The sequence below is a fragment of the Hetaerina americana genome, unplaced genomic scaffold, assembly GCF_022747635.1.
Source record: "Hetaerina americana unplaced genomic scaffold, ioHetAmer1.1.p SCAF_7, whole genome shotgun sequence".
In the NCBI taxonomy this organism is placed as follows: domain Eukaryota; kingdom Metazoa; phylum Arthropoda; class Insecta; order Odonata; family Calopterygidae; genus Hetaerina; species Hetaerina americana.
Genome location: NW_027287316.1, coordinates 43,473,395 through 43,496,817, shown reverse-complemented (window position 1 = coordinate 43,496,817; position 23,423 = coordinate 43,473,395). Strand labels below are relative to the sequence as shown.

Below are 23,423 nucleotides of genomic sequence, written 5' to 3'. Positions count from 1 at the left end.
AACGTACCAGAGCTTCGCCCAAGGATGTGGAGGAGATGCATATAATTTTTATATTTGTTGATATCTTTTTTGTATATTGAGAAATTTCACAAGTGTATGGGCATGACAAAATTATATAACTATGTACTAATGGCAGAATAGGCGAATAACATTTGGGAGCGATTTATTGAGTTTTCATAAGGTATATATGTACATCCATAATGATGAAGTAGTACCTTAATTATTACACGTGCGTATAACACAATACGTAGCATTATAGTGTAGCCACATGGACTCTGGAAATATAAATGAAAATCAAGAATAACCAGAATCACGTCCATGGGCCTACTTGGAATTGAAGGATTAAAAAATTTTAATGTTAACATAAAGTGGTATTGCCGTTCCTTGAAAACGTAATCAAGCATGTGCAGCAAGGTATATTGTACAACTGTGAAACATGAATTTGATTGATCTCTCTTTCAAAGAGTGATTTTCACTGGATTTGTTAATTCGAAACCAAAATGTAGTTATTTTGTTTGTTTAAATTATCCTAGACTAAATGAACGCAATTAGTCGGTCAACTAAACGAAAATAAAAGCAATACGTAAGCGCACTCCTATGACTTCTTACAAGTTACGGCGATATGACGGTTCTAAATGTTCATTTACCGATGTAAAAAGAGGTAAATTTAATATTTTGGACTAGATGGCCTTGATGAAGGGAAAGTAGCATCTCATCATTACTGCCATTTGGTTATTTTATCCCCCTAAAAAAATCTGTGGCCTCTACCAAGTATATGTTACGGGAAAGAATGAAACTGTTGGGTGCATAATTTCAAGGAATTTTCATGGGTCTTGAAAGACATTCTCTTGTTTTCAAGAACATTTCAAAACCTGAGAGTAAAAAAGTTAGACTTGATAAACAATCATTCTGTGAATTGATTTATCGATAATTTGAAACGGTTGATTTGCTTGAAGTCATTTTTGTACGTTAATATTCAATGCCTATTAATTCATCGATTCTAAACTTTATTAATGTATATTAAAGATAACACTCGCACGAAGGATGCCAAGGGAATTTTATATAAAGTTATTTCACAACAGTCTGCACGTTTTATTTCCCGTTGCACGTTCCGTAAAATGTGACATCCGACCTTTCACCCCACACGCACGGATCAAATACACGATCGACTTCGGCGAAGGTTACGGAGTCGGCCGGTCAACCACATAATAACAACCGTCTGGTCACCTGTCCCAACCCCCGATGGAAGAGGATGGAGTGGTATGGTGGAGGAAGAAAGGGAGAGGGACACGGAACGGTTGGAGTGGACATGATCCCGAAGCATCATCATCAAACGTCAGCCGGGGAGGTTTTTGAAAAGGAGAGAGAAAGACGAGACCTCTTTAAAGGGCAAGTGAAGAACTATTGAGAACAGACAAGGGGAGGAGGTTGGAGTGAGTCGGGGTGAGGGTGGGAGCATGGAGAAGGAAAGGAGAATGACGGATAGAGCGGTCGTGCTTGATCCGTGTCCCGGGCCAGATTGGCCGCCCTCTCTCAATCGAGAGACACCTAGCGGTGGGCTGGTGGAATTGGCGCTCGTACGTACTTTCACGGAAGGTGAGCGCGGGTACAAAGCTGGATGACCGGCTCTGGAGCGCCACGTTCGCCGGGAAGAAAGAAACCGGGTGCGATCATTACTACCACAGGTTGTCTACCATCTAGGGAGAGTTAGGAGTCCTGAAGGACCCTAAAAACTATAAGACATCCTCGTTGTCTTTCGAAAAACTTTATTATTTCCGAAAAACGTATAGACCCTTTTTGGGACACTTTTGTGCATCTTTACAATGAGCTCCACTCTTTGCTTGCAAATTTGTAAACGTTTTTCTTTCTTTCTGAACACTTTCTTTCCCAGACGCATACATTGTGTTTCCTAGTATGTACACAGCCACTTTATTGTAAATGCATCCGATGCTATTGTAAGTTATCGCGAATTTACAGGATATTAATTAATCACAAAGGTACTCATGAAAAGTAGAAGCAAAATAGATTCATTTTAAAGGTGTACAATTAAAAAAAAACCTCTCTTTAGTCTCCAAGCTATGCGCATGAAACTGCGGTCCTAAAAGACTTTAAGTATTAGGAGCAATTGATTGTGTCATTATTCCACATGTAAGCGAACGGATTAGAATTCGGCGTCCCGACGTGACCATCTTCCCTGGCGTTCCAGTAGAGCAGCTTTTTTTGAGGAAAGATATTTTCACCTGGCTACTCCCCTCACCACCTCTTCCTCCGGTACCCGGCGCGTTACAAGGATGTGAGGGTTGCCCACTGTCTCCTCCCGGGGTCGTAAAAAGCGAGCTGAATGGGTTTCGCGATAGGACAAAATTTGTACTGGAATGGAAGTCTTATATGGGGAGACACGTCTTGTTTCAAACGCGAGGCGGGAGGATCAAACGCGTCGGCTAAGGCAGGGACAAAAAAAAAATATATTTGAACCATCCTTGACGAGACGGATGTAAAACTCTGAAGATGTTTGTCAGATCTTCGCATCGATATAACCAGTACTGGCTGAAATTATTCCCTTAAAAATGATATGCATATGAGTGATGAATAAAGGCAACAATAAAATGACACAGTTATTGCAATATGAGGTTCTTTACTTTACCAATCTTCCTTGGTTTAAAAAGAGGCGTCATTTCACTTAAGTATCTTCCTAAATATTCCTCAAGCATATGGGTAAAAATTCACTCCGTTTTGAATTTCCTGTCGTGTGCTGTGGTTTTCAACATATTATGCAGAAAAATATTGAATATTTTAAGTAATTTTCTCGCGTTAAAAGTGTACGACTTATCCTCCCACTCGACACTATTTTGAAGACCACACCACCGATCTTTTTCCGAGTAACATCAGACGAAATACTTGATAGACGAGAGCTAATACTTGATAGAATCTGACTGAGAAAAATAATATTTACAAAGATCAAACTGATTAACGGTTTGTACATGTTCATCTCTGCTTGACCCTCCTAAATTTGTCACGGGGTCTTGATGCTATCTTTTATAATCGATATCACAAGCATCTGAGGAGATTAATGAGTGTCTAAGGGACTCGAACCCGAGAAGCTCGGAATTTTTCCTCATTCGCAACAGCAAAAACATTTACGGTGCGACCAGTGGTGTGGTGGCATCGCAGCTGTAAATGCATAAAATTTACGAAATGACCACTTATTTATACTCTTCCTGCGACGGAGCGACGGCCTTCTTCTGCGAATGCTCCCATAAGTAATAACCCCACGCATCCCACGTCAAATCTGAGTAGCAAATCTTCCCGAGATTGGCTCCAGCTATCATGCTCCACTTTTTGCAGCAGTATGCAGCTCATGCTCGCACTTAAAAAGGAATGTCCATTTCTGTAATCAACGAGGTCGATGGAGATTGCTCATACTCTCTCCAGTCCTGCTCTTGGATTCGGAAAATGTCCGCATATTAGCTGTCCGCGTTTACGTGCTTCGTGCGGTAGGTCGAGAGTTGTTCCGAGTGTCGAGACTAATAAGTTCTTCTGAATAGTCAAACAGCAAAAGCGGTCTTGAACCATTAACTAGTCATTTTGTTAAACCAAAAGTGTATTACTATCATTTCCCTTGATATGCACAGTGAAATTCTTAAACTTAAAGCATCCGCCATAACTAACAATGTTTACACAGTTCGATTTTATAATCCAGGATTTCTAGGTTTGTTTAAGTTATAATAATCTCCAAAGAGAGATCATACATATATTCTCCTTGATGTAACTTTGATTAAAGTCATTATAATCCATTAATTTCAAGCTATATTTTCCAATTATGAACTTACAAGTTAATGGCGCACTGCCAAAACCTTCATAAGAAATAATGAGTAGGTTTAAACCCAAATAATTTATCGGCATAGTGTGGTAAATGTTACCTCCAAGATATTTATAGTGAAAATAACTTAAGCTTTTAATACAATTTAAAAATTAAATGGGAAATTAAAATAAGCTTTATTTTCTGACCTGCGGATGTGATGTGTCTTCGGGATTTCGACATGGAAAGACAAGCAGGGTGAATAGTGACACTTTAGCCTAAACGAGTATAAGTCAACCAATGTCATGAAAATCACCGAAGTATGAAAACTACTATCATCGTGCGCCATGGAAACTTACAACGTTATACGTGGCTTCTCTTCGACTGACTAAGATAAAAAAAAAGGGATGGACAATAATTCTATGAATTCCTTAATACCGACTAATATGACAATGCACTTTTTGTGGATCACCCCTGCAACACTTCGTTTGCCAAGGCTATTATCACTGAAGTCAGTCCACTATAGTTACAGTTTTTTCATGGGCCTGTAGATGACCTACTGAAATCACGTACTCATCTCTCAACGTAAGTAAAAATAATTAATTCTCGTCAGGAATTTCCGATTCTCATATCATAGTAATTTACGACTTTTTACCTAATTTTTCAACTGAATGGTCACCATGTAATAACCACAGAAGTGATATTGTCATTAGTGAGGTGAAAACCAATATGATTCACCTTTAAGTGTAATTTCCTACATCCTTTTAAAAATCTAATGTATAATTAATGGTTTTTAATTTTACGCATGAAATATTTCAACTAATGCTTAATAAATTCGTAAAAGGGATTAAAGAAGTAATGTTTACAAGACTTGTGTCTCTTTCCAGATAATATATTTGTAATGAATGAAAGAGAATTCTATATGAATGAATGGTACACGGTAAATGATTTCCTAAAGGAAAGATTTTGGAGTGCGATATGATTAATAGCATAATAATGAATTAGTGCATCAACCGCTTGGGGCATTTTCAACGCTTCCAAGTTTCGATTTGCAAGCAGTTCAACCGAAGTCATGCATCTAACGCGAGAGAGGTGCACCAATCGTCGAGAATTATTACCACCAGCAATTATCCCGATATTCTCTCATCTTTCCTCCTTTACTTCCGGGATGAAGCCGCATCTCCCCCCCCCCCCAAGTATAAATAAATGCGAAAATTGATCAATCAAATTATTACTGAACTTTGCAAAAAACACTTTCACTGTCCTTGCACAACAAGGAAGGGGGGACTTCAGGGAGGGGTAGCTCAGGAGGTGAGTCGGCTGAGAGGTTTGTGGGGAGGGGGGATGCTCCTCTTGCTCACGTCAACGCACACTAAGTAAATGACAGCGCGCTCCAAAAGATAATGGGCACCTCCTCCCGCGTGTCCGAGACCCAAGAGGAGTTTACCGGATGGGCGAAGTGGGGATTGCAGGGGGTTGGGGTGAGGTAAGATGTTTGATGCATGCGCTCTCCAGAGAGATCACATTCCTACGGGGAAAGAAGGAAGTGGGGAGGTAGATTCGGGGGAGGGGGTTTAGGTGGGAAGAGATGGCAGGCGCGCGATAAATTTTCCATCCCGTCTCCTTTCCGAGGAAACAAATTTTTTACGCCGCACGGATGAATCTTCGCGCGGGAGTGGATGTGTGGGGGAGGAGAGAAGGAGGCGGCTGCGGCAATGCGAGGTTTTTTTTTTCTATCGAGGGGCGTCCCATTAGCCTTCGGGCCGGGGCGTGCACGCGCAGGGGCGTGTAGTACTTTAGCCAGTGGACGGAGGGAGGTGGGGAAGGAGGCTGTGGGCGTGAACCCGTCTCTCTTTCTCTACCTTCCCTCTCTCTTTCTCGCTCGCTCCCCACCCACCACCGACTCTCTGCCTCCTCCCCGACCCAGTTCCCACGCCCGGACGGTCGCCCACGCCCCCCCCCCCCCTCCGCCCATCCCCGCTGCCCTCCCATGCGCATTTGAAGGTCCCGGATCCCTGCCCGGCAAAGAGCTCACCATCACACGGTCCTTTTCGCCGCCGCCGCCCTTTCCCCGCCGACGTGACAGTCTCTCCTCCCCCACCTCCACTTCCAGTTCCTGCTGCGGCTCATTCATGGACGATTCGTGATCGACTCATCTGAACGAAAATAGGCTTTACGGACTCTCTTGCGTACGGAAAAGTAATTTTCATTTTTCTCTCGGCGCGGAAAAAAAATATCATCATGTTCTTGATCGAATACTTTCTAAACCGGACACCGTTCGCTGCAGACTGATTTATTCCCGCCACTCACACTGATGCGTACATATTAAAATAGGGACTGCATTTATGGCAAGAGCACTTTCAATGTTGTTCCGGGTAGTACTGACATTAATTTCAAGACAACGCTGCTTATCGTGCCTCATAATCTTATAAACGGCATGAAAATACACATGAATTGAGAAAAGGATACATTGGACTGAGAATAAAATTAAAGTTAATCGGATAGACCAAGAGTATGTGATACTCTGTCCTGCACAAGAGATCAAAACCTGAAAAATTTACGAAAAATATTACTTGTGGCCATGTTACGCTTTATTCACCTCTGAGTTCAACTCCAAAACGCGATAAAGAGTAACGTACATTTTTTCTTAGACTTTGAGTGGGTTAAAATATTTCTTTTCGAAGTATATTACTCTCAGAGACCACCGCCATTTCTAATGATGCATATTCTGTTCAACGACATTCCAAAAGCTTGAAGGTTAAACTTTCATTTACTGTGTCAATTAATGGTTGATGAATTTGGGAGGGAAATCGGTGCGGGTTACCATAGACAAAAATGTATCAACTAGTAATCATTGCATTCGGAATAGAAGAAAATTTCAATATAACTGATTAGCTCTCAGATTATGGCATTTTGAATTTCACAAATTATGTAAGAAAACTGAAAAGTTAAAATGCACGTAGTCATATTATCACCATTAAGAGCAAAATCTAAAGAGCACGTTGTAGCCTTCATTGCTGATGAATGATTTTGATTGATTAATAAGATCAAAAAAGGAAATACTGTCACCCCTTTCATATCATTAAACTTACTATCCAATATCATTTTTTCAGCTGTGTAAGACAGATTTTTATCTACTCCCATGCTCGATAATTGTTCGTTAAGAACAGTTACTTAAGTGCATGTTTACCTAATTTAGGCCTTCGGGGAGGGTCTTGTAAATGCTTAATGGTTGGGGTGGAGTCAATCAGAAAGGGTTTGAGAAACCCCTGCACTAACTAACAGTGACCTCAGTTGTTGTGAATACCTTTCACGATAAATAACTAACTAATAAACGTTGAATGGCCGTTCGTGACCGACTCCTCGGCGAACCGGCGAATGGTGAACGATTTTCGTGGTAAGATTGATTTGTCCCATCGATGCCGCCTCTCTCTCACCTTCATTTCCCCCGCCCCTCCTCCCCGATACCTTTCTCGCACGTTTTCCCGCTGCCCCGCGAATGATGAAACCATAAAAATTCCCTCTCTCTCTCTCTCCTCTCAAGAGTCCCCTACCCCTTTGAGGTCCACCTGCTCGAAAAACTACGCTCGGGAACTCCTTACCAATCCCACCCCACCCACAACTCCCTCCCATTCCTAGAGGGGCCCTCTTAACGCCCCCACCCCATTCCACCCTTTCTCTCGCCGCTCGCTTCGCCATTTTCGAACCGTTTCAATTTCCAAATCGATTTCCGCCTTCGCGGTTTGGCTCGATTTTCGAGATTGGAGGCAGCTCCCGCCAATTGTCGGGTGGGGGGGGGAGGCTGTGGGAGAGGAGAATGAGGGGGCCTCGTTAAAATGGAGTCAAAGTTCACGCTTGACGCCCAGACGCAACATGGGCGCGCTCCGCGGCGCAACTTTCCTTGTATGGGAGAATAAGAGAAAGGACATTAACGGCCGCGAGAATGCGGGTACGATGGGCCCCTTTGTGAAGCATGAGAAATGAATAAGTGACACATTCAAAACCACTCTTTAGCGACCTGTCGAATCGACTGTGAAAGGTTGCTTCGAGAGTGGTGGTTTACGATATCCTTTTGGCATCATTTTAAACTGAACCGGTGCAAAATCGCAATCACCTTCAATGCCAAGCCTTTTTGTTGATATTGATTATATATATATATATATATATATATATATATATATATATATATATATATATATATATATATATATATATATATATATATATATATATATATACACGAGTATACATTGCATCTATTTCATGATAAATTCATGGTCAAGAAATACGCATTTCTGCATTATCTCTTAATATTTATGCAATGCTTACTATTTTTTTCCAATCAGAGCGGCGGGTTTGTTGAAAAAAGTACTGAATTAGGCCTCGATAAATTAACTATTATGTTCTAAATCGTCTCGTCTTTCGTGTTTTGCTGACTTACGTTCTTAGATTACATCTTAATTTCATTGCTCTGGGTTGGAATTAATTAAGCATCATTCAAACAATGAAGAATTATTGAATATTCAATATTACATAATACTTTGATTTTACTAAAAGTTTCGGAAATTTATTTAAAGCAATTGCTGCAACTTGAAATATTTGAAAATGTTACTAATTGAATTATTTTCTCATATTTGCAGTCTTTCTTTGGACGTACCTACAACAATCTGGGGTCCATCTCAGAATGCAAAAGTGGAGGAATTTGCGTCATCGACAAAAAGAACCGAACTTCGTGCAAGGCTTGCCGTCTTCGGAAATGCCTCATGGTGGGCATGTCAAAGAGCGGCTCTCGGTACGGGAGGAGGTCTAACTGGTTCAAGATACACTGCCTCCTGCAGGAGCAGGCGGCCGCTGCAGGCTCAGGAGCCCTTACTGGCGCAGCCGGCACTATTACCGGCGGAGTGGACTCCACTACGGGTGACCAGAGGACGGCTGCCTTCGCCGCAGCTCTGCAAGGTCTCTACGGAGCGCAGCAACGAGCCCCACGGCCGGGTCCTGAATATCCATTTTCCCCGGGCCTAGGATTCTCACCCGCCGGGAAAAAGGTAAAGGAGGAGATCGAAGAGGTGGACCACAAGAAGGGTCCTTTTTACGAGCATCACATAACCAGCAACGGAAACGGGAGGTTGGCTGATGAAGAGAGGCTTGCCTTGCTGAGGGCCGCGATGCAGGGAGGAGTCCACAAGAGTGGCGGCATCAGTCCTGACTCGGAGAGGAGTACGGGTGGGGCGGAGGACGACGATTGCGAGCGGGGAAGCCCCGCGGGAACCGGCGGCCGGGACAGCGCCGGACGAGCCGGCGGGAGTAGCCGCGGCGAGTCCCCTTGCGGCACCAGCCCGTCCCCACCAAGCGAGCGCCACTTCCACCAGCAGATGCAGGCATACCAGAGGCACCAGCAGGCGTTCCAGAGGGGTCCTGGGGTAGTCCAAAGTTCGCCCTGTCCCGTAGGCTCCCTCTCGCCTGCTGTGGCCGCTACGGCAGTCGCCGCTTTCTCCCCTGTGTTCGCCCTCCACCCCAGGCTGCTCTATCCCGTCCCACCGCATCTCCACCATCCACCCCTGGCCCCGCCCCTGGCTCGTCCTCCACTTGCAAGGCCCAACTCGGCCGAGTCCGGACGAAGCGGCCTCGAATCGGGGGCGTCCTCTCCTCTCCACAAGTTGGGGACGACGGCGTTCACCCAGAGGGCGGAGCAGGGAGCATTCACTCCTGGTGGGGGGGCCATCGGAGGCTTTCCCGCCGCCGACCTCCTCCTTTACGCCAATCCACCGCTCGCGGGTGTCGCCGTGGAACAGTTGGAGCCCATGGACCTTTCGGTCAGGGGTTCATCGGGGTCTTCGTCGGCCTCCTCCGACGGTGGCAGCGGGAAAAAGCGACGAAGGGGCGAGGGGTGGTGGGGCAGGGAAGAGGGTGATAGCGAAGAGGACGAGGAGGATGGAGAGGGAGAGGATGGGGATGAGGATGGGAGGGATGATGAGGACGGAGAGGAGGAAGGGAAGGGGTCCGAAGGGAGCAGGAAGATGCCGTCCGTACCCTTGGACTTGACGAGGAGACCCACCGAAATACCTCAGTCAGGATGATCTCCAACTGACCAGTGCAGGACTTGTTAAGAGATGCAGTAAATGATTTGTGACGAGTGTTGACAGGGTACTTGTGCCCGTTTGTGAAAAGATATGATTTTTAGCAGGTTAATCAATTGAGATCAATCTCGACAATTTGTCATTTTCTAGAAATTGTACTAAAGTGGCAGCCAAAGTTTTTATAACTGGTGTAGTTCCATGAGCGTTTTGCCAAAACTTCTATAGTGTAAAGCATTAGCTTTAAATAAACATTTCATACAGATGATGAAAGCACTCAGACTATTAAAAGAGACTTACTCAAAAGATTTCTGCTCCTAAAATATAATTAGAAATTATTTTATGGCTATTATTATTTTAATCTTTGAAGCCAATTTAAGCAAGTGAGATGAACTATTCAGATCGATATGTTATTCTCTGAAATTGTGCCTGATTTCTATGCACACGTGCCTCAACTCAAACTGAATGGTCCTTTTTCCATGAAAAAAATGAAACAAAAATATCCGTAGCCTAATTTAGTGATCGTTTCTAAAACTAAATCACATCAAACTACGTTAATTTTAGACTAAAAAGGTTATATTTTTTATTGCCTTTTCGCCATGTGCCTCTCGTTGACTGCAGCTGAAGCAGTAGGAAAATATTTGGTAAAGTTCTAGCCTAAGTGTGAGATGATACCACGGAACTTGCATCGGCACGAGAAAAAAACAGCACAGGCCAAAATTGTGCAAAGTAAATCTTTAACTTTTTACAAAGGCAACTGAACAAAATTCAACGAGTGCACGAACTAAAAAAGGAATTAACCACTGCAAAAACTGGCAAAGGTTCATTCTCAACAATCAAGTGATATTGATTGGGGTCGGTGCAACCTACGCACCGCAAAACTACAATTTGTGTACGGTGCATGTGTTAGGTGTGGTTGGTGCTGTGATCATTTCCGCATAGCTGAACGACCAGGAGAGTCGATGAGTTAAAATATGACATTTGCTCATACAGCAAAGTAAACTTTGACATTGAATTTCTATTTTATTCGTCATGTGAATCATGAGGTTTTGTACTATTTATTATACCACAGTTACATGTTAATGCGGTGGTGAGTACATTTTGTGTATAAATGTATTTTCAAAATTTTAAATTTCCAAATTTCGCCTCTCTTATGTTACGCAACTTTTGTGTTCTCGGATAGGCCTGTAAGGTGAGATTAAGGAAATCAGGACAACATACCGCTGAATCAAAATGTAAATTAAATAAATGTTATATACAAATACGAAAAATGTTTTTCTTTTTTTATTTTTTACCCATTATGAAGTCAGCTCTTAGAATATTTGGCAATAAATTTTCTTCCGAATGTTTTTGCACCTAATATCATGATAGCACTATCCACATTTCATGGAATGGGTCAAAGTCCGTCAACAACTGATATCAAAGAAGGACATCTCAGAGAACCCGAAAAAAATCTGTTAATTCATCTATCAAAATATCTGTTTTAACTCATTCAAGTAAGGCAAAGTGAACCCTGAATTCTTCCCTTCCTGTTTCGACTAACTTGTAAATGAGGGACAAAAATGGCAGCGCATAGTCATTGTATGACTTCTATGTTGATGTCGAGTTCAATGAAATTATATATCCTGATTGTGATCCACTTTATGTGGACTTTTAATTCTAAAATGTCCAAATCCGCAATTTGGCATTCATTAGTTAAGATTGTGCACCAGCGGGAAGGATATAAGACAAGTCAGGTGTGTCCCTCCAAAACAAGCACAGATTAATTTTTTTTTTAAATTTAGAACTCACATTGCGTTGAAATAAATTTAAATTGTTAGCTATAAGATTTCAACACTAAAATAAAGGTTGCCATTAATAATTGAAGACTTGCTAGACTTGGTAATGTAAAGCATGGCTATAACCTTGAATAAATGAATTGTCATTTAAAGTCACCAATGATAAAAATGGCATTTGCTATCATTTGTGAAACCTGTACTCGCAAAACGGACACTGAGTTCTTCCTTGAGCCGGGATGTGGGCTCAGGAAGATACGCATACGACTCGCGACACGCAGTTTGTCCACGCCTGTCGTATAAATTAATGGCACACTTAATACAATAAGTCATGTCCTGAGAAAGTCTGGAAGCCCCATAGATAGAAAATGAGTTTCAATTGCAGTGCGATAGTGAGAAACATGACCACACACGTGCCTAGGGGCTTAACACATCACCTATTCACCTAACAAAGCTATATGCCTTGCCATTAATAATCTCACCATTTCATACATAAAGTATCACCATATTTTATATGCGGTACCCAAGGACAATGCAAGCATTGTTATTTAAGCAGTGTCAACTATTTCAAGTTTCATTCATTAATTACGGTAATATCTCATGAACATAAATTCTATAGAGACATTCATCCTCCGATTTTCATGTCTACTTCTCTATTCACGAATAAATGAATGATAAAATTTATCATCAGATATAATTACAACAAAAATTTAAAAAATCACACCCAAATTGAAGTGGCGTTGGTAACCTTTTCGACTTTCCAACCTGCGATACATACATGTATGTAATGTGTGTATGTATGTGTATATATATAATATATATATATATATATATATATTTGGTAGCTGAAGTCCACCCAGTACTAAGCCCGACGGCGTGTGAAATTCACACATCAGGGTAGGGGGTCCAGTTCCTTTCCCTGTGCCGGTTATGGTTTCCCAGGAAGATCTGGTACCCGAAAAATCACAAAGCTTGGGTGGAGCTGCAGGTGCCCAGAGACTTGCTGGGGAATCGAACCCGGGACCCTGCGGTCAGCATTCCAACGCTCTACCCCCTGGACTACCGCGACCCACATTTATATATAAATAGATATGTATATATATATATATATATATATATATATATATATATATATATATGTATGTATGTAATTTAAACAGCATTAATTTAGTTAAAATAATGTAAAAATACAAGATTACAAATGGAAAAGTAAAATTGTATTTACAAATGTTGCCTATTTATCAAATAGAATACCCAAACGTATACCTCTTACCATTTATTTGCATTCTATTGTGGCGTGTATTTAAATAGGGTCAATTTGATCTAAATTGGAATCAGTGTCCCTTTTTAGAAAATAACACCTTTTAGAAAATATTTATGCTGCGGTACCCAGTGATTAGTGAAACTCTAGTAGCCTAGAAGTAAATGGTAAAATCTAGGGCTCCGTTATTCTTTATAGGTGATTCACTTACAAATAAAATCGACCTAATTTTCATTGCCATCTAAATTCTTCTTCTAGTTACCATCTAAATTCTTTTATGTCTTATCAATGACAATACATTTTAGTAGATTAAAAGTTAGCTTCCTAATTTTCTGAATTTAATATTCTCATAATAAGATTTGCCGACACATTTACCTGCAAGTGTTGCCGAAAAAAATCAACGGAATGCTCTATTATTGATTTGCATTCAAGTTCATGGAAGGGTCTGAACGTTCGACTAAATTTGGTGAAGAGTATTCTATTTAAAATCAACTTCGTATTAGCATGCTTGTTTTGGGATAGAATATCCATAGTACCAGAGGAAAATTTAAAGGCGTGCGATTTAAATAATTTCTTAAAGAAAAAAAATACGAAGCGTTACAACAGACGATAAATAATAAAAGGAGTGACGTTTACTCTGCAGGATTCTTTCACAGAAAAGAAAAATCCCTTCACAAAGGCCTAACTAAGGGGACGCGATATACAGTTTAAAAATGTAAATAATGAGACAAAATAGCAATTATATGGTTGGCAGGATGTTATGGAGTCCGGACAAGTATTTTCTCTCAACTGGGAAGAAAATAAGGTAATAGTTTATTATATGCATAGAATGTTCATTCGAACAAGCACAATTTATATTTAAATTGATGTCACGTGGAGAATACAGCAGTGGTAAAAGAGGGTTATTAGAGAAATTTTCTCACAAGAAAAACCTTCATTAGTGTTTTCCTTATTGAGCAACTTCAATTACTACCATTCGGATTAAAATGATTTTATTTTGCGCATAAATTTCAGTCATTATTTCCATGTCAGAAACAGAATCTAAGCTAAGAGCATGGTTTCCGAGTGGGTAAGTCATAGGCATCTTGTTGGCAAAAAAACATTTTTTTCGGGAAAGAATTACTGGTTAAGGATTTACATTGATAATCAATGTGCACTCAGAGAATCAAAAGTACGCTAGCTAATTAAAAATATTTTCTTACCTCAGCTCAATGGACTTTTAAGAACGCATGTATTCTCCTAATCAAAGATAATTTTTTAACTGGCACCAGTCGGATACGGGCATTTTCCGTGAAACGGATGATGAGTACGGAGAAAACGAAATTATTTTCAAATTTAATTTAATACTTTATTAAGATAAAATCATGACATATATTATTTGCAACTTACCGATCGATTCAATCGATTTATAATCACTCCGCTATTAACATGCCCGATATTTTTACTTTTATGACTACATGACTTATAATGATCAACCTCGTTCAGTTCACTACCTCAAAAATGGTACACTCGTAATTAAGGAGAATGCTCCAGCCCATGTAGTCTGTCGCCCCGATTAAACTCGCTCATTGTTTGAGAAGGGATTGGTAACGAAGGGATTAGTCACCTTACCACAACGGCGAGTGGGAGTCGTCGACGGCAGGCGCGGGAAAGATCGCCGTTTCTGAACAACTTGGACAATGAATCAAGAGCTTCCGAGCTAATCGAGCGGCTTTGCGCGACCCAGGAAAAGCGGCAGAGCACATCATAATGTGCGATGGGGTCGCCATTTACTCGCCTTAAAGAATCCGGGTGGGTTACTAAACAAATGCGACACCCCGGGCTGGGGAGGGGGGGGGGGAGAACTGCACACTCCTTTCCCATCTCCGCGTTCCGAGAGTGAAGAAGCGGCCCGCAAGGCCACGCGCCCTCGAACGCATCCACGAACTCCACGCACAATGAGAGACGGATTAGAGAGATCGGAGGGAGAGGGTTGAGGCTGTGGGTGAAGGAGGAGGTCGGGGGATGAGGTTAGGGCACCGGTGGGACGGTATGCGGAGCCGGGAGCAATGGAGAGGGAGAAAGAGGGAGAGTGGAAAGGGTTAAGCAAGAAGAAGAAGAGGTCTCGCTGATTAATGACGGAGTCTCTCGGTCGGCGGAGGAAGGGGCAAGGAATTGAGGCGCGGAGGGCACAGCCTGAGCAATAGAAGAGCGGTGGTATCTATGGTGAACGGGAGAGCTGCATACTTCTGCTGTGAAGTGAGGTGGAAAACCTTTTTCACGCGCAAATGAGCCGTTGGTCAACAGTTTCCCGGAGAACAAAAACCACACTCTTGCCGAAATAAGTGACTTCAACATAGCCTAGGTGACAAATTAACTTATGACAATGGGAATGGAGCAAGGGAATAGCACAATGGCCTATGAAATTTTGTTACTCAAATACAACACGTACTGGGATATTTATAAGTTCCTGAAATTACCACTGATTTTAACAGGACTGCAAAGCATAGAATGTGAAAATACTATAACCATCCACCCTATAAAATTCCCTTCTTTACCACGTCTATTCTATTCCTGTCAGCGAAAATTACTATTCTTTCATACCCCCTGCCCTATTTATCTTAGATTCTCCCTTCTATTTAAGCCTTCTTTCTTATTTCGAAATTAAACCAAAATCCTCGCCTTCGATAGCTCTACATGATTTCTATCCTCCCGTCTTGCCATACTTCTCCACATCCAAACATACAGGTGTGACGGCTTGTGGGATATTTTGTAGATGTAGATAAACATCTCAAAAGTGATCAAAATGTTGCTATCGTCTTGCTTCAAAACCAAGACTTACTTACTGAAATTCTACACTGAGACAAGTCACTGCTTACTTTACGTGTCGGGTCTATTTTTCAGTTTTAAATTATCACATTTTTTCCTTGATTTTTTAAAGATTTATTTTTAGAATTTGCTTATGAAATTATCCTCCTAAAATCTTTATTGCTCATTATTATTTTATTTCCAATATAAGAAATGTGCCGGTGTAATTAACATTAAATTTTTTCAAAGAAAAGAAGATATAGCTCGCATTTACTTTCAAAGAAAATTGTAAAAGTGTAACTTAGGTGATTTTTTTACGAGAAGGTTTCAGTATTAAAATACCTGGTATGGCTCTATAGACAATATATCTATGGATCAAAACTGTCAGTTTCCTTACAACGTCGTTGCCACAACCACAAGTTCGTTTCAGCAATCTGATGTAGTCCCACCGAGCCATGACAATCGTTTTAGAAAGTACTATTCTCCTTGCATGAGATACTCAAATATAATTTGGAGAGGTCAAATAGCGACGAAGAGAAGATAAAAAGAGATGAGGACAAGAAGGAAGCATTATAATTCAAACTGCGTTATTTTTTGTAAATATTAAATGAGAGAAATCGTGGTCTAGCGGTTAGAGAACTCCGGTGCTGACGGGAAGGTCCTCGGATCAACTCTCACTGACATCCAAGAGTGAACTGAGAACTGCGGTCCCGTCTTTGGTTTCAATCCATGAGGCACAGGAGCCATGCGGAAAATTGTCCATGAATATTAAAAACTCGACTTCACGAGCTTTATAGGCATTACTTCTGCATCAATTTCAACTCACATTTAATTCCTATACGTGCAAATTATCGGCCCACGTATTTGCTTTATGTGAAAAAATCACTAAATAACGATATCCTGAAAGTGTTGAACGAAAACACTTAGGATTTTTTTTGAGAGGCGAAGACATTTGTAACTTGAGTAAATTAAATATAAAAGTAAATTCACTTCGACGTAAAAGTTTAAGAAATATTGAGCAAAATCCCGAAACAATTTACTCTCATGATATAAACCATCCATTAAATCCTCTCTACGTAAATGCGATAAGGAATGCTAATGCTCCTGGCAGAGTCTGCGAACGACTTGTGCTTCATGGTAGGTGGGTAACTAAAGAGATGAGTCTGGCTCGAGAATATTTACCCTCTGCATTGAACGTCGACTCAATCTCAACAAAATGCCTAGTACCGTGGCTTCGGTGCTAGCATGACGGGCAGTGTGTCGTAGTCGGCGGCATTACACATTATGCCATTGCCCAGTTAGGAGTGGAAATGATACTTGAAATTTCCACTTCACCAACGAAGTGAACTCTCTTACCCGGTGTGGAAAGCCTCTGTATCAGCCATAATGCCAAATCGAATGCCTTTATGCTCCAAAGCATATCGCCTGACGTACCCAGAGCAATATATTCAATATCTAGTAAGGACTGCAGCCGGAGGAACGGTGGGGATTGCAATAATTGTCCAAACTTCCAAGGTAGTGGTATTTTTCATCGGTAGCCGATCACGCCCATACGAAGTTCCAACTGAAAAACATATGACTACTCTCGGTGCCTGAAGAATATATTGATGGGTGGGTTCGTATAGTTATTTGATTTGGTGTGTGCATCAACGGCGATTGTCATACCTTACAACTCCAGGCTATTCCTCACACAGCATATCGTTAGTAAGCAAGGGGAAATAATGGGGATAAAATCTAATTTTATATTTTTAAAAGGGTTTAAAAGGCCAGTCTCTTATGAAAATTTTATTTCACTACTGACGTATTTGAAGTTATTCACTAGAATATGAGATGGGGCCCCCTTAACGGTCAGAATTTCGCGCGCAGTACTTTACAAACAGGAAATAATTATGGAAGAGTCAATACTTAAGCCTTAAGTTTGGTAAAATGGGTCAAAATCAATCCCAAATCACTTTAGGAGGGTGAAGCGGACATAAAAAGGGAAGATGCACATCTGCTAAATAGAGGAAAGGATTATCTAGCGGATAATTATGGGAGGAATAGCTACACTTGATTATGTAAATTACCAAATTCAATATCTGTATATTATTAAGCATTAGTAGATGATGTAGGAACTCTGCATTGTTCCTTAGAATCTACGAGTAATAATGTATTTACCATGTTGTAAATATTTATAAACACGAATATATTGCCCAAATCACACGTGTATTCAATTCAATACGCACATTCACACGCGCATATTTTTTATTGTTGAAATGTATTGAAAATATCAAATAAATATTGTAAATGTAAGGAGATCGAAAATGAGCGGCAAATAATGCACTGGCTTCCCATCCCGAGGACCCAGATTCGAATCACGGTGGTGGCAAGATTTCTCTGTGTTTTTCCGATCCTCACTTGGGGTGTCATGTGGAGAGCATTTGAAGTGGAGTAAACCGTCCGTCGGATGGGACGTGAAAACCGTGTGGCCCCTTGGTACCTAACGTTACGTAGCCTAACACCGACGCCAGGTTTCTCCTCGCCCTTACTCCAATGCCTTAACATCCTATCCCTACCAAATTACCCACATATATCTAATGGCGCAAATGACCTCCGCTGTTGGTCCCTCCCCCCAAATACGTAATTGTTTGCAAAAGTTAAAAATATTTTAACACTTCAAGATTCACGGGAAATATGATATTATAATATTTTTGGAAGACACTTGTAAGACATTAGAGAAAGGAAAACAATAAATATCCTGCCCATAGTTGTGAAATTTGTACCAATAATAGGGCATTACCAGTGAACCAACCCTATGATCAAGTGGCATCGGATTCTCACGGATCACGAGCGCTTAAGAAATGAGTCCGGGATGAGTGAAGGGAGGCATAATTGTGCGATGAGGACAAGGGTCCTCCCCTGGGGGCGGTGGGAGGGAGCCGCGGCTCAAGGAAGGCAGGGGGAGGAGAGGGAATGGAAAGCGAGAGCGGGGGTCTGGAGGAGGGAGAGGAGGGTTTAAGGCGTAATGATTAAGAAGCTGGGCGGGGGATGCACGGAGGCATCCACCCACGGGCGTCTTCGACCGCATTTCCCATTAAGATATGCGCATGCGACGTGTGATCATCCATTATTGACGGCATTGTCTGAACGAGGCCGAATGGAGATATTAGGGGGAGAGCACACAAAAGCCTAAATTACAACTGACGCGGCGGCCATCAATTACGAGTTTAGACCGCGGCTCCTTCGCCCCACCACACAGTCGACGGCTACGTGAAGCCTCTTTTAAAGGCGGGCTCCTTCCGAATTTCGGGATGAATCCTCCGTGATTGCCAAATCTCTACCACGACAAACCTTACATCCTATTCAACCAGCACCCTGGAGACCAAGGAGTGGTCCACGGCAACCGGCAACATGAGGATACATTATCCCTTGCATCATTCTGACGTTTTAACGCACGCCCAGTATTAATATGTGAAAAGACTGGAGGGGGTTGCTTTAGGCCACGCTCGGCTCATATGGCGGAATTAAAGGGTGAGTCACGTTCAAACCAATCACAACTTTTTACAGCCGTCAAGCATGAAAGCAGCATCGATCGTACGTATGACACCATTCACACCCACTCTTTACCTTTCTGTTATTTTATGCTCTTTTCCTTTCAATTAATTTATTAGAATAAAATAATCTAAAAAATTTCTAAATGTTTAACTACAACGGCACCATACTTAGCTATTTTTGTACATTTTCGATCATGGTACGCATTCAATATAGAAGTAAAATGTCAAAGATATGCAGGTATAATAATATATAATAATGTTATATTTAAATCAAATATAATTTCAATTGTAAATGTCTTGTTAAGGATATCACGTCTTGGTATCATGGTACGCATTCAATATAGAAGTAAAATGTCAAAGATATGCAGGTATAATAATATATAATAATGTTATATTTAAATCAAATATAATTTCAATTGTAAATGTCTTGTTAAGGATATCACGTCTTGTTAACTTATACCATGGCGTAGCGCCGATGCAGAATACCTAAATTGCAAGCTCAAAGGGCACTGTCCGATAGGTATTATCTCTACCAGAAACAGTTACACTTATTATCGTAGTTTCACTGAGATAAAAGGAAATTATTGAAGGGAAAGTTAAAATTTTATAGACTGTAATCAGTGCAGTCAAAAAGCGCATGTTGCCAGGTATTAACATTATATTTTATTTCCCTCTAATTAAAAGGTACTAATTAATTATTTGATTTGGTAATCTACCGTTTAGGGTCGGTTTTGAATGGGCATAGAATGGACATTCCTATATTTCTTAGCCTCGGCTAACAAGACAAAATCTGACACCCAATACTACGATATGCTGTGATTCAATTCCGCTCACATTACATCTCTCTTCATCTACTAATACTTTAAGTGTTAATTTTAACTTTATATCAATTTTCAATTGTGTCTAATTGGAAGGATAGGTGTGAAACGAAATCGCTAAAGAAAATATTTAATGCACTCATTCGTTTGCTATTGAAATAATTTTAATCAATAATTGACAGATTTAAATATGGATGGATTTCAGGATGAGAACATTAACTTCTAAAAATGAAAAGAGACTTTTTCTCGACTTTATTGGCATTGAAAATTTGCCTCGAGGCCTTGAAAATAAAATTGCAATTTTCAAATCATCGAAGTTGTCATCGAATTGGGTCGACAGTTGGTGATCTCATTGGACACCACATAAATTTACTCCAAATGTAATCGAAGGATCTGGGTCGTATATTACGGAATGCCTTAAATGTATTAATTTGTTAAAAAAATAATAGTGAAAAGGCGCTGATGGAGGTTGAATTTCATGTCTTTGTCCCAAAAAATAGATCAATGTGTATGATGAGAACGAGACCAAAAATGGTCGCTATTTCACTCGATACCTATCGAATGATATGTTTCCTAATGTGCGTTGGACGTTCGTCAGACTACATGCTAATTGAATGTGAGATCAATAGTTAACCACCAAAATAGTTTTATGTCATAACCTTGAGATGGATATTATTTTTAATAAAAATGTATAACGATGAATTTATTCGTACCTCAAAAGTTCATGCTACCAAACGGGTGAACAATTGACCCGTGCTCTTCTTGACTGCCAATGCATCAAAAGTTTGTACGCAAAAATAAAAGATGAAAGGAACGGTGCATAATTTGAGAGGACTTTTCCCTTCATAAATTACGACAGGTTGTAGACCGGACCTTGTCGGCAAAGGAGGCAGTCCGCGGTTCGCCGTCGAAGCCTCTGGATAATGAAATTATCTCTCTCGTATAAGAACCCGATCGAACTGAAGCTGAGTCAGTGGGGAGGTGTGGAACGACGTATTTATGAATACATTGAGGTAAACGATGCTGGTTGATGGCGCAATCAAGCGATGATTTGTAAGCCTGGGAGCCATTTATTCAAACTATACGTACTAATGCGAAGCTGAAGACCGTACATAAGTGTTTAAATGATGAGTGAAGTCCTGATGTTCCGGTAGTCAGCAGGAATTGAATCGTGACGGCATGCCTCAACCCGGGAAATCATTTTACTTTCCATTTCGCATACAAATAGTAGTACTGCAAACTTAAATCCCTTTTCGCGAGCTGGGGAAGAACTGAAGGAAATTACACGGATTTCAAAAGCAGAAAATTGCAATTATTTGCAATTGCACGTGAACTATTAGCTTCTTTCGACGATTAACTAAACTTAAAAACTTAACAGGATATAGGAATCACACATTTATATCATTAAAAGCGATTAAAAATTGAAGTGTTTTTTTCTAAGGAGCCCGTCATCCAGTTGCTATTTACGTATTCAATTATGTTTTAATTTCTGCTATTGAGAGTCGTTCAAACCGTTCAGGAAAAAAATGAAAATTTTCTAGAACGCTGCCTGATGTAATGTAGGCTCATTTAATAATTTTCATACATAGGTTATTTATAATGGACCAATAAGCTCAAACATGAAAATATGTGCAATTGACAAATATACAGAATTCAAATAAGCACATTAATGTGAGTAAATCGTATTACTTACTAGAAATATAAATCATAAAACAATACTTTATAATTATTTTTGTTCTTACAAATAAATTGTTGCCGACAATTTCATGAACAAAATATATAATAATGCCTTAAGTTTATTATATAATAAACTATATTGGGTCGATTCAGTGAATTAAGACTTTTCCAGAGTGAATCATTGACAATTAAAGAACGAGCTCGTTGGGAACAAAAGTGAGAAAAGCAAGGCCAAAGAACGAATAAATTTGATTAAATAATGTATTATTAATTGAAGCAACACCATCATCTTTATCATTCATGTCAAAGAGTAACAAAATTAATGCCGAGGTTAGTACCATCTTAAATTATGTTTAGACATCTCTACTCCAAACTAGCAAAGGAAAAGGTAGAGTTAATGAGGAATCAGACTGAGGAATAAGCCTTCGGATGTGGCATTTTAAACGCTAAAAATATCTAATCGCTATTACAACTAAAACAGAATTTAAAATGAGCGACTAAATACATCACCACTGAAAATAATATCTACTATAATTTTACAGATGTCTACGGTTCTGACTGAAAAGTAACTAATAATAAAACATGATAACTCTCATAGTTCCGATTATATTTTAAGGAATACTAATATTTTTAAAAAGAGTCACCACTTTATGGAAATACGGAGTTCATTTCTCCGGCTAGAAACTTAAGGCATACGTTTCCCTACGAAAAGATAAATAAGAGCTTTCTCATACCTTAGGAAGCAAAATACTATGCAGCTAAATGTGGAGCGACCATTAACTACACCAAATGACATCGTGTCTACAGTGGTAAATAGGTGTATATAGTTTTTCAAGAAGATGCAACCACATATAAACTGGAAAGTATGAAATCATTAGTGAAAATAGTGATAATGAAAACATTCGGTTGGAATTATATACCAAAATGAGAAACTTGGTGATGGGGGTTGATGATCAAAGTAAAGGATTTCGTAATAACAAGTAGTAGATGGGGAATCGAGATGCAACCCTCACGGAAACAAGGGACCAGATATATTAGATAATCGATTAGCTTTTGTAAAATTGAAGGTAAACGAGAGACAAATACGAGAAAAAAGTCTCATCCTTTAAAGATATTTAGCACTGAATGGGCAAAATTAGAATTTTGCATTCCAGCCATCTTTACATCGGACTATGGATGATGAAACCTATGACTATAGATAATGGTGAATCGGGAAAAACTGCCCTTACAATTTATTGAAAACAGTTATAATGTAAAATAGTTTATTCTCGTAAAAAAATGCAGAAAATGTTAGTTTAATTTAATGTTGTCAGTTCAATATTTAATATGCGAGTATATAAGTTGTATATTTGGTGCAAATTGGTGATTTCAATCCAACATTGCGTCAGCGGTAGCCTATGCAAGTCGAAACGTTCAATTTGCCTTCGACGGCGATATGAGAACCAGACGAAGAGCAATACGTAGCATTTCAATTTTGCTTTGGCCTCAACAAATCATTATCCGAGGCTTATGCATTGCCACTGGAGATTTATGGTTAGCATGCTATCTATCTATGATAGCACGGGTAGAAGCAGTTTCAAAACGTTTAAAGGGGGGGGAGGGACAATCTAGAACAACAATCACCGCTCTTGCGGAAGTAAACAATAACACCGCTGCTGCCATCTTGGGAGAAGACCGTCGAATTACAAAGATGAGTCAA

At 40.3% G+C, this 23,423-nt stretch overlaps 1 protein-coding gene across 1 annotated transcript in view; it reads left to right on the top strand.

The window, feature by feature from the left end:
- The window catches only part of LOC139696658 (protein embryonic gonad-like), a 29,311-nt gene extending 19,435 nt beyond the window's left edge, over positions 1 to 9,876 (top strand). Inside the window, exon 3 of the mRNA XM_071595473.1 lies at positions 8,440 to 9,876. Within this exon, the coding sequence (XP_071451574.1) occupies positions 8,440 to 9,876 (1,437 nt within the window). The remainder of the gene's footprint in view (positions 1 to 8,439) is intronic.
- The last annotated feature ends 13,547 nt before the right edge of the window (positions 9,877 to 23,423 follow it).